Consider the following 12,789-nt stretch of genomic DNA (forward strand, 5'->3'; position numbering starts at 1 on the left):
ATGGTCTTTTATACAGCGTCACGAGAATATGTTAATGTTTTATTGTAACTCTGTCTTCATAAAAACAAAATAGAAAACCTACAACTAACCTTGTCTATAGTACGATTCTAGCACACAGTAAAAACAAACCTTTTTTTTTTTTTTTTTTTTTTTTTTTAGTATGGCCCCTGTGGCTTCTCAGATTATTCTCTATTCAGGAGTTGGTATTTCTTCTTGGATGCAGCCCTGTAATGTCAACTTTGGCCACCAGAATGCAGTTGGGCCCCCAGGAATGATATTCGGGGATATGCTAAGCCTGCATACCTCTTAACATGGTGACAGGTTCTTCCCTTGATGACTGTCATGGGGCCCCTACTCCCTGACCATATCTACAACTGAGCATCTAGTCTGTTTTTTTCGTTGTCCATGTGCCATAAGGCAGCCAACCTTCCACCTGCAGGCTGTGCATCTTTTTGTTTGGGCAGAGCACTAAGTAACCACTGCCATTTAAAAAAATGTGAATGTATATCCTAACCACTTCACGGTAACTGTACTTTGTCATAAAATGCTCAGTGGAATTCTTATCTTTATTTTTAATGGAGAGTTTTCATGGATTAGTAGATCATTAAACTACATCTGGATCGTGGAATTGTGAGTCATTGCAGAGGTGAAAATCCTTCCAATCTGTACGTTTACGACACGGTAAAGAATTCAGTGAAGTTTATCTATGTAAATAGAAAATTGCCAGCCTTATTTTCACATTACACTGCTGCTTTTGTCTGAACAGATAGAAACATTTTGTGCTGATGTGCAGATATCTCTCCTTGAAGTTTGTTGAAGCCAGAGACTGAAGTTTTGGTGGCTGAGTGCTGCAGACAGTTTGCCACTGGCAAATGTATACCACTTCTAGTTTTGACAGTGTCTAGCATTTTTAGAAAGAGAGATGAACTCCAGTCAGTTCAGTTAAGCAAATTGTAGATTCTGATTTTATATTCAAAACCAAACCAACCAATCCCACAATCACAGTTTGCAGTGGTTCTTGAAAGAAAAACTGTGCTTCCAGCTTAAAATTCACAATTCAGTGTGTCAAAGTGTAGCTGTTTCATTCTGCTTAGCCTGAGTGGAGGTTACATTGCCTATCCCTTCTTCTCAAAAGATAAGCACGCTCCCTCTCACCATTATTCATATGTCTTCGCATCTAGTTGGTGACCTGAATTCCCTAGTTTTCTGAAGCACCCTTGTGCTGTCTAGAGAGCTTTTTGTGTAAAGTTCTCAGAATGCTGGAGAATGCTGATGGCTACTTAGAGAGTCTAACTTCCTTTCTGGTGGTTGGCTGTATTTTAACAGCCGGGCTGTCTCCTGACTTTAACCAAAGGAACATACATGTCATAGAAACTGGGATTTTCAAAGAGGGACCCAACTCTCATTGACTTTCAGTGAGAGCAGGGTGACTGACTCTCTTCAGCCCCTTTGAAAGACCCAACGGGTGTGTTCAGTTGGTGCTATCAAACCGAGAGGGGAAGGAATCTCACTGCACTACCGTTCAGGGTGAGAGCAGAGGGAGTGAAGATGAAAGAAGGTGAAATGGTTGCAAAAGAGGAGTCCAGTGTGGGCTGTGCTGAGGCTACAGTTCAAAATGGTGGCCTCCTCTCAAACTGGTCTCCCCCTCAAAGCAGGCTGTGTGGATGTTGAACTGCTAGTGTAGGTTGAATCGCACCCAGTGGCAATCAGTGGAAGCTTTTATTTCTACTGAATTGTGTTTATTTGCAAAAAGTACCAAATCTGTGGCCAGCTAGGAGTTCACGTTTGTCCTTGTGCTGCAAGCCATGATTGCCCAGCTTCCTGGTAGAACCCAGATTTTCCTTCCAAAGCACAAGTCTCTTACCGTTTTCGGCTAATGGAAAATTACCTGGAGCTGTTAGCAGTGTCAGGACTATGACATACACATGAGCAGTTCTGATTCTATCCAGTAGGGGTAATGGTATACATGCACATTCTGTTGCATAATTAAACTCCTTGCCATGGTCAGGTGCTCGAGAGGAAGAAAACAAAAGACAATATGTTTGTAAAAAATTTGGAGAGGGAATGCCCTTGATATTTTGGAGAGCCTCTAACATGCCTTTAAGTGCCCAGCTGGGGGATCCCCGGCATTTGAAGATGAGGGCTGCACTAGCTGGGCTAAAGAAGCAGCTCTTCTGGCTTATCCCAGCAGAGACTTTTGTAAGAATTGAGACCAGGCCTACACTACAAACTTACACTGGTGTAACGACGTCGTTCAGGGGTGTGAAAAATCCACCCCCCTGAGCGACGCAGTTATACCGACCGAACCCCTGGTTTAGACAGTGTTATGTCGAAGGTAGAGTTTCTCCCGTTGACATAGCTACCGCCTCTCGGGGAGGTGGATTAACTACGCTGATGAGAGAAGCCCTTCCGTCTGCAAAATAGCGTCTTCGCTCAAGCGCTACAGCAGTGCAGCTGTGCTGTAGCAGCTTTTTAAGCGTAGACCTGCCCGGAGTCAAATACAAATCTGACCGCGTGTGAATCATTCACTAGCAAAAGGTAACAAATGGCAGTGCATTGGATAGGACATTTCTAATGTGTCCTGAGTGATCTCAGTAGAAGTGTGTTTACTATTTCCTTACATACACAGGGCCACTTCCTTATGCTCCATGCGTCTGCTCTTCCCATAGTCCCTCCTGTAAAAATGCAATAGTATTGACATTTCACTTCTTTCCTTTGTGTCTTTATGCCTGTCTGTTTGGTGGTTTTTAAATAGTAACCAAATTTTTTGGCGGGGGCATCAAGGGAAGAGGCGAATACCAATGTGGAAGTTGGAGAAGGCCCCACTGGAGCCAAGGATCGGGGATCCGCAATCCGTGTCCTGTGGTTGCCGTAAATCAGGGCCTGAATCTGCAGTGTGCTGTAAAAGCCAGGCAGAACTGTCTTACTCAACAGTAGGTTTAGTAGTTACATTTTTTTCTCCCTAATGATTATCTCTGCATAGTGTTGACCTAAATTAAGAATGTCTCGTCGTTGCCATAGCTTCAGTGTGTTTCTAATGGAAGGAGGGGTCTGATGGCACCCAGGTTGGAAGAAATGAAGCCCCACTGAGTCCTGCATTTCAGCCCATGGCAGCACTTTCCTTTCAGAGTCTGGGTGGGCAGAGGAACAAGTGGGAGGGAGTGAATGTAGGCTGGCAGGAAGGGAGGGGAAGGTTGCCTTACATGGATAGCTCCTGTTTTTAAAGAAAGAAATGAAGCTGAATGACTAGGCAGGGAGGCTTATTCAATTAGGTGTTTTAACAAATGGAATCATGCTACCTGTCTCTTCCCAATCTGATTGCTCTGCTTCCACGTTTACCGCTTGCACCCTGCAGCTCTCTCTGCTTTAGACTAAGCTCTTCCGGCAGGGACCCTGTCTTCCTCTGTGTGTTTGGAAAGTGCCTGGCACGGGGTGGGAATTGCCGTAATCAAAATACTAATGATCTATGTAAGGTTGCCAATTCTGGTTGGACATATTCCTGGAGGTTTCATCGCATGACCTAATAATTAATTAAAGACTAATCTTTAATTCCTGGAGACTCCAGGACAAACCTGGAGGGTTGGCAACCCTTGATATATGGAAGTGCAGTGCAAAGAGACTGTGGATCCCACTACGGTGATGCTCCACCTTGGTGTGAGCGGCCTCCGTATCCACAGCTTCAATCTACCCCCTATTCATTTAAACTGGGTTTAGCCCACTGGGCTCCTGATAACAGGTCCGTGCAGCCTGCAGTTGGTCTAACATGGGTGCCCTGATCTTGGGCTGGTGCAGGGAAAGTCTGGCTGGGTCTCCGTGAATCTGCCCTTCATTCCTTGCGCCACTGAGACTGCACATGCATACACAGAGAATTGTTTCTCTACTCACAGGTTGTATGTGACAGATTAGGTATTTATAACCACAGCTGTAAAGCTTACTTGGAAGGAGTAGTGTAAACAGTTATTATTTATTCTCGTTATACTACCGTTATGAGCTAGCAGTGCTACTTGTTTGTAACTTTCAGCCTTTCCCAGAAATGCAGCCTTCTCATTCTGAGATAAAAGTAAAACTGGGACAATGTCATAGTCTCGTTTTTAAAAGCAGACCAGAGATAATGGAGACTTCATAGTTTAATGTGGCAAAAATCAGAAGGGCTGTCTTTGTTTCCCAAATATTTCTTAAGAGGCTATCATGTGCGCTCTAATGCATTTTAATGAATTTTCACAAGGTCACATGAGAGCACATTGGTTGCTTGTCTGTTTAGTCCTTGTTTGTGTGTGTGAATGAAGCTTTTACAGAATTTGCTGTGTACAGTAGTCAATCAGCACAATTATTTATACACATGCATTCATTGCCAAATAGAGCTTGCCTGCATAATCGCCAGCACAGAATGGGGCAGAACACGTTTTGATTGCTATTCTCATTTATTTGTTGCCAGATAAGGAAAAGCGATCTCAGAACTATCTCCAAGGAAAGGGGGAGAGAGCTGTAGTAAAGCAACCCTTTCCCCTAGGAGGAGCCAATGCCAGGCAAGGGAAGCTGGCAGTAAAGCTAGTGAACAAATTGTCTGAGAAGGACATGTATGCACCACCACCAAGTCTTGGTTTAGAGATGCCCCATAATAACTTGATTGATAAGGGCCTGCAGTGAGCAGCTGATTGAATTGGTTCACCCAAGGGCTCCTGGATATGGACGTCCTAGCACACCCGTGATGATCTGCTGCCACTGCAATCAGATTAGCTAAACTAGCAAGTGTCTCTGTAATGTGAAGCTGAATTTCTCTCCCCTGTACTTGTCAGCACTGCCACAGCGGCATGTTAATGTACTGTATTTCCCAGTGAAAGCATTCAAATGGGATTTAGGGAGTTGGGGAGAAAAATCTAGCAGGCTCATAGCAGAGATACCAAGGTGGCATTGTACTGTAAAATGAGTAATGAATCATGTGTGCTTGAGCATGGAATACTTAAGCATACCTTTATATAATAGAATAGCCAATGCAATGAGTGATTTCCACACCTAGCTGATAACGAAGAAAGAAGTCCCCAGTATAATATTGCCATCTTTTATTTGCTTGGGATGCTTCAAAGGTGGTATTTTAACCTTGCAGATATGGGGCAGTATTCAGACCTCTCATAAGCGAATACAACCCTGCTGAATTCAGTGGATTTACACCCACTTCCACCCGTGGTGAATTTGGCTCTGTGCGTTTTATGGGCATTAGCTGCAAATACTCACCATGAACATGAAATGCCAAGATCTTTTGCATATTAAAAAAAATCCTGTAGACATTTTATTATACTAAAAAGCAATTTTAAAAGCTCAAGTGCTACTGGGTACCTTGAGACTTAGAGGCAGATTTGCAAGGGGTCAGTACTCAGTTGGGGGTGGATTTTCAAATGACCTTCGCTCTGATTTAGGATCGATACAAGGTCTTGCTTGTCAACCGAACTCTGCACCCAGCAAATCCCGTTGGGACGCTTATGGCTGGATTTGCCACAAGAGTTCAGCACCCAGCGTGCTGGAAGGTTTTAAAAATCCCCTGTGGATGCTGAGCCCTTCTGAAAATTCTGGCCTTAGTCTATGGAGGCCTGTTTCTAGTAATTCAAGGTGGTAACGGGGTTTTCCTGTCCTCTTCACACTTGCTCCCCAGCGCAACAGTTAAGCAGCTTTTCTAAGTGTTCTGAAAGCTGAAATTCTGTGCAGTAAACTCAAGAGCCAGGACAGACATGCCAGTAATTCAGTTGGCTATGTATGGGAGACACCCCTTCAGTTTTCCTGCCCCAGGTTTCCTGGGGTGCTGCTTGGGATCACAATGTGTTTATTTTGGAGATGGGAAGGAAGCAATGAAAAGTGTAAATCTAAACACACACATTTAGAGAACAACTGTGCCTTACTGGCATGTCTCAGAGAGCATGGGCAACGTCTATTCAAACAGACCACTTCAGCCCATTTTTATCAGGGCAAGAAAGGGGGCACTTCAGATAAACAAAAAACAAATAACTGATTTCCCATCCAGCAGCCCATCCATCATCAGACCTAGGACTTGTGCCATTTTCTAATGATCACCAAACTAGGCTGTGTCAGGTCCAGGGCCGGCTCCAGGCACCAGCCCACCAAGCATGTGCTTGGGGCGGCACCTGGAGGGGGGCGGCGCGGCACGGCGCTCCGGCCTGAGAGCGGGGCCGCGACTGGGCTCGCTGTCCTCCCCGCGGCGCTCCGGCTGCCGGGGAGAGCGGAGCCGCGGCGGGCTCGCCGCCCTCCCCCCGGCGCTCTGGCCGCCAGCGGAGCCGCGGCGGGCTCGCCGCCCTCACCCTGGCGCTCCGGCTGGTCGGGGAGAGCGGGCCCGCAGCCGGGCTCGGCGCCCTCCCCTGCCGCGCTCGCAGGGGGGGCGGCGGGAGGCTTTTTTGCCTGGGGCGGCAAAAAAGCCAGAGCCGGCCCTGGTCAGGTCAGTGGAATAAGCAAATGACAATCTATAATCCTTCACTGAGCATGCTCTGCCAGAAACCCCAGATGCTTGCATCTACACACTTTAAAGTGCTTTAGCTGTCACTGGGTGTGGCAAGGAGAGAAGTTGTCTTTCTCACAGTCAGGAATCAAACTTCATAGGTTTCTAGAGACCAAAGCCAGAAGACAACAGGAATCCAGTACAGTTGTCAAAGAACTGGTGTATGTTCCTTTTAATTAACACATTCAACAAGCAGTCACCCGCATTCTGCATCAAATCTAACTTCCAAGTGGTTTTCAGGTGCAGCCCATGTAGAGCCCATTGAAGTAACGCAGTTGGGAGGTCACGAAGTCATGGATCACTTCATAAAGCCCATATCTGAGAGAATGAAAAAGGCTTTCTTGGCCCTATGCCCCAAATGTTGCTTTTGTAGGCAAAGGGTAGACCAATGCCATCCAAAACATGGGCAAGAACTACCCCGACCATACTCCCTGATATTCCCCTCTACCCCCAAACCCTGGAGCATCACCACCAGATTGATCCTCTGCCATCTCATGTTCCTCCAAATCTCTCTGAGGTGCACACTGAGAAAGTGGAGGTATTGCACCATCTAGATTTGATGATAATCGTAAGCCTTGTTCACAGATGAATGATACTACAGGCCCCATTAACAAGCACCATCCTCCCCATCCATTGAAATGGAGAGATGACAAAATAAAGTCTGTGGAACCCAGCATGAGCAATCCCTTGGGAGCAGATGTAGAGTTGCACAAAACCTATCCTCTAGGTCCTCCCTGAGAGAAAAAAGCAGCCAATGCAAAGCTATTCACTTAACCGGGGACCCAATGCGTGTTAACATGCATTATGGTCAGAGTTAGCAAAAGCTGCTGATGGATCTAAGGGTACGTCTACACTACCCGCCGGATCAGTGGGTAGTGATTGATCTCTCGGGGATCGATTTATGTCTAGTGTAGACACAATAAATCGATCCCCGATCGCTCTGCCGTCGACTTCTGTACTCCACCGCGGCGAGAGGCGGAAGCGGAGTCGATGGGGGAGCGGCGGCAATCGACCCCACACTGTGAGGACGCGAAGTAAGTCGACCTAAGATGCGTCGACTTCAGCTACGCTATTCTCGTAGCTGAAGTTACGTATCTTAAGTCGATCCCCCACCCCACCCCAGTGTAGACCAGGCCTAAGAGATCCTTCAGGGACACCTGACCGTTGTCTGTTGCTTCTCTATGTTAGGGCTCAATGCTGAGGTTAAAATTGGGGATACGCTTACAAGGGTCATTTCAAAGTAGCCTCTCCTTGGCATGGCTTCTAAGGAGAGAAAATATAATTCTCAGGAAGCAGGACCAACTGTTTAGTTGGGGCCATGCTTCTGAAAGGGGCCATGGAATGCTGCAGTGGATGACAGTTTACATTTGTATAGTGTGCTTAATACTGCATAATGGGGAATATTCGTCTACTGCTGACATGCAGGCATCTGCACCAGTGGGGAAGAGAAGATTCACTTTTGTTTGTCCTTTTGGATTTTAAGCTCTTTGGGGAGTGATTGTGTTTTACTAGATGGAGGTTCAGTGCCCACCATCATGGGGTTCGATTTTGGCTGGGGCCTTTAGGTGCCACCAGAATACAAATAAGACATAACAATAAAGTAAACTAGAGTGGGAGTTTTTGTTGATAAACCTGGGTGCAGTTTGGTCATGACACTGGGGTTAATGCTTATATTCTTGCAAAAGTGCTATGAGATTGCTTTAATAACCATGAATGATTGAGAGGACCTGATTGTTTTAGATCTCCCTCAGAAGAAGAGATGCCTGTTTGAAAGGTTTGTTTTATTTCTGTCTGAGGGCCCTGCACTTGTGTTACCAACTGAATAATAGAGCTGTAGAAACCGTATAGTTACATTCGCTTATAGCACTACACCACTGCATGCTTCTACGGCCTTGTCTGCACTAGAAAGGGCCTGCAAATTGCTCTACGTGCAAACTCTCCTAGTAGCAACATAGCTGATACATGGAAGTTCTTTTGCCAGCATAGCTTATACCAGCTCCCCAAACAAAACAAACTATCCAGGCAAAAGGACTCTTTGCCTGGTATAACTGTGTCTACAGTAGGGCTTTTGCTGGCATAGCTACATTGGTTAGTGATTTGATTTTTATTTTATGTATGTATTTATTTATTCCCCCCCCCCCCCAGCATAGCTAGGCCACAAAGCGTGCTGCATTGTGGAATAATGCACTCTGCAGTTCCCACCCGCATAGAGTGTTGCGATCTCCCTGCCCTGTGTGGTCGACACTGGCACCAACTACCTTTTAGTTTGTGCAAGCAACAGCCATGCGGGGCAGTTAGATTGCAACACTTTGGTGTGCTCTGCAATGCCCAACCCTGTAGTCCACACTGCAGCACAGTGTCGACATACATTAGTGTGTAGACCAGGCCTGAGAGAGGCTTGCAATTTTTGTATCATCCTAAAAAGGTTTATGAGGAAACGATAGATTTTTATTATTTGCCTGTTGGTATTTAGGTAACTTCCAAATGCAATCTCTCTCTCTTGATAAATAACATAATTGTAATGCCTTTAAATTGAAGCAGCAGTGTTAATGACCGATTAATCTTATGACCCACAGGCCCTGGTTATTAAAGTGAGGACCACAGATAATTACATTTAGAAAAGACTGGCATGTCATGTCAATGGAGCATTAAAGAGCCATTGTTTTCAGCTTCACTTTCTTGACATAAAGTAGGAAGTGTGATCATATTTGTCAAGATTACTGGATTTTTAATTCAACATTTAGTGAACATCGAGTTTTTCATGTGTCTTTTTGTGTTTTACAAACCCTGTAGGTTTTGTGAAGGAGCGGCAGTCCTTCATATAAGCAAAGCCGAGGCTAGCGTGGATTTATAAGAAACAGAAATTAAGATTTTTGCTGCTGTTTGGTGTTTGAAGTCTGAAACATCTGTGGCTGGGGAGCTTGAAAGATTAAAACTTGTTTAGATATTAGAGGGTTGTTTTGCTTTGTTTAGAAAGTATGCTGATTATTTCACATGCCCCGTCTTTAAAGAATGTAAAATAGTTTAGCTGTCTCAGGTCTGAACTTAATACCCATTGTTGGCAGTGGGGCACCAACTTTAATCCATGATTCTATTCAACTCTACCATTGTTTAGACAAAAAAAAATAGTTTCCATAAAAATGTTGGCATGTGTGTTATGCAGGGAGCATAATGTCTTCATTGAAATGGTACCAGAAAGTATTTTTTTAAATTCTATTATTCACAAGACAGACAATATATTACAGTTTTAACATCCGGTTTAAGACTAACATGTCAAATTTAGCATTTGTCTGACTGGGTGCAACTCTGTTAACTTCAGTACAGTTGCGTCCACTTAAATCCTGGCGGACTTTGTCCCAATAGGTCTGTCTCAGTATTTCACCTTGCAACTTTAGAATGTGGTATAAGGCCAATAACATGTCCTTTTCTTGCAGTTACAGGGATCCATTAAGAGAAAACTGGAAGATGACAGCTCCCCTGCTTCCAGTGGCATGCCCGACGTCATTTTCCCAAGCGACAATAAGAGACTTTGTCTTGATGATGTAACTCTGTCTATGGGCCAAGAGACCAATCCCAATGTGTCATGTCCAGATATGCAGAACTCTCCATTCTCCACCAATCACAGCACTTCTTCCATGGGAGTAGCTGGTCATTCAGCGCTACTTGAAAACAATCACATGAATGGCAGTGGCATTGGTTCTCCATTTTCGGTACCACCCAACACAGAAATAGGACAGAAAGGGACAATAGGTGGACAGAATAATGTTGTTCATTATGACGAGAAAGGAAACAATATGCAGTCTGTGGACCAGGAACTGCAAGATCTGTTAGAAGAGCTGACAAAAATGCCTGATCCTTCTCCTAATGAGCTGGATCTTGAGAAGATCTTGGGAAGCAAGGCTGAAGAGCCGCTTGGTCTGAGCCACCCACAGTCAAGCATAAGCACCACGCCAAAGTCCTCTCCGCAGACATCTCATTTGGAGAACCACATTGCGAACAAAGATTTTTCTCCAGGTTGCAATCCAACAAGTGGAGGATCACCCCAAATGAGGCCTCCATCTGCTGGGGCTAACTATACGGTTCCTCCCCCAAACAAAGCTGTTGCATCACCCATCTCTTCGGGAGCACAGAATAAGAATCAGGCACAGTCTATTCTGCCAGTACCCTTGCCTAACATGCCTACATCTAACTGGCATGCACAGCAACTAAAGCAGCTGGCAGCAAGCAAACAAGTGTCTACTACTAATAAGCAAGTACAGGCTCCCAACTGGCCAACCATGTCCACTCCAGGTCTTTCTCCGCCTTATAGGCCGGGATCATCCCCCCTCCATCAACCTTTCAGCCCTCAAAATGTCATGGTGTCTGGCATGACTTCTAATAGTTTACCAGGAAACAATATTCAGAGTCCTCAAAACACTCTGCTTTCAAGCATGGCTTCCAGTAACAACCCGTCCAGCGGGCCCTCCCCACCATATGGGTCAGAGAAGCTTTCCAGTCCAGCGCTTAACCAGCAGCCTTTCAGCCCCCAGAATTCCATGCTATCCAATATGACTTCAACCAGCCTCCCAACCAATAATATTAAAAGTCCACAGAACAATTTGGTTCCCAGCATGGCCTCCACGAATACTGGACCGTCCCCACCTTACAGGCCAGAAAAACTGTCAAGCCCAGCTCTGCATCAGCAGCCGTTTAGTCCTCAAAATACATTAATTCCTAACATCACTCCCACCAGCAATCCCACCAGTATGCAAAGCTCTCTTTTTAAATTGATGACTACAAACCCGTCCAAAAACATGAACATAATTATGCAACCGCCATCTAATGGCTTGCAGAATGAGAATCCTGTTACCCAAGACCAGTTTTCTTTTAATAACACCAAACCACTGTCTCATTTTGCATCGGAGTCAACTACTCCAAAGATGTCACCCATGACTGCCAATCCAGGGCAGCAATCCCTCATTCACTATCTCCAGCAACAGCAGCAAGCTCCAGCCACACAACAGTCTCCACAGGCTAATAATACCCCGTTTATCGAGCAACATCTTCGACAACTGATGCAACCACCTCGGATGCAGAGACACATGCAGCCTGCTGCTTTGCCATCTCAACCGAGACAGGTTAGAACATTTTCTTCTATATTAAACGGGTTACATTAAAACACTGATGTTTTTGTTGGGGTTTCCCCCCCCTACCTCTCTGCTTCAAATATTGCATCACTAAGCCCTTTGGATATGTACATAGACGTAATGGTAACAACATTCTGGGGTTCTTGGGAGTAATTCTATTTATTTCTTCACTATGTCGTTCCATCATACACATCCTAGCTGTTTCCCCTAGCTGAGTGGATAGTTTCACACTATTGTACAACAAATGTCTCAAACCATTTACATCACTTTTTAAGGGAATAGTTTTGCTCTTCTAGTTAGCTTATTTTGGTAGCCATGAATATATTCACATGATGGATTTGCCATCATCTGTCGCTCTCTGTTAAAATAATTTGTCATACTCTGAACCAAATTCCACCCCAAGTTACACCTCTGAAGCCAGGTAGGCTCGGGTAGGATGGAAAGTGACGCCAGAATGTGGCCCCTGAATGTTTAACAATGCAGCACTTGAGTAGCCAGGAGACAGATTTGAAATACCTGTTACAAAACTCACCAAAAAATGAAGACCTTTTGGTGAGTGCCTACCCTTCCCTAGGTAGATCTGGGTTACGTGTTGAGTGGACAAAGGACCGCAGCTGTCAGGGGTTAGAAACGCCATTCATTTCTCTCGAGTAACCCTTGCTGGGAGAGGTGCTGAGTGACATCTGTCCATATCCTACCTGATCTGAGAGATGTTCATTGTGACCAAGGGCCTTTGACAAAGGGAGAGCTAAAAGAATGGGGTTCGTTCTGTGGGCGCAGGCACAAGGGAAGCAAAGTGGTTAAAATAAAAATGCAACCTCACAGCCACAATTAACTATGTTGCTAACCAGAAGCAAAACTCTGGCAGGAGAATCTGTCGGGCTGCGTTTATTGAGCACAGTGGACTCTGACCAGAGACCAACTGGCGTGGAGTCTAATCACTTATCATTGGCCTGCACTCAGAAGAGCGGAGGATGGTCTCTGAGGTGCTGTTGAGTTTAGCTGAGGAATGACAGACAAAATTGAGGGTTCCTTTGTTCTTCACTGTACCATGGTCAGCTTTCAAACGTCCAGCATGTGCCAGCAGTTCCCACACTATAGTATCTTAGCTACCACAGCCTTTTCCTGTACTAAGAATAAGAAATAAGGTAGCTGTTGGTA

The 12,789-nt window shown here is 45.2% G+C and overlaps 1 protein-coding gene across 1 annotated transcript in view; it reads left to right on the top strand.

The window, feature by feature from the left end:
* The first annotated feature begins 9,957 nt into the window (after positions 1-9,957).
* The window catches only part of MAMLD1 (mastermind like domain containing 1), a 43,421-nt gene continuing 40,589 nt past the window's right edge, over positions 9,958-12,789 (top strand). The window contains exon 1 of the mRNA XM_065410910.1: positions 9,958-11,619. Within this exon, the coding sequence (XP_065266982.1) occupies positions 9,994-11,619 (1,626 nt within the window). The 5' untranslated portion in view covers positions 9,958-9,993. The remainder of the gene's footprint in view (positions 11,620-12,789) is intronic.

This window comes from Emys orbicularis, chromosome 9 (assembly GCF_028017835.1).
Source record: "Emys orbicularis isolate rEmyOrb1 chromosome 9, rEmyOrb1.hap1, whole genome shotgun sequence".
Taxonomy (NCBI): domain Eukaryota; kingdom Metazoa; phylum Chordata; order Testudines; family Emydidae; genus Emys; species Emys orbicularis.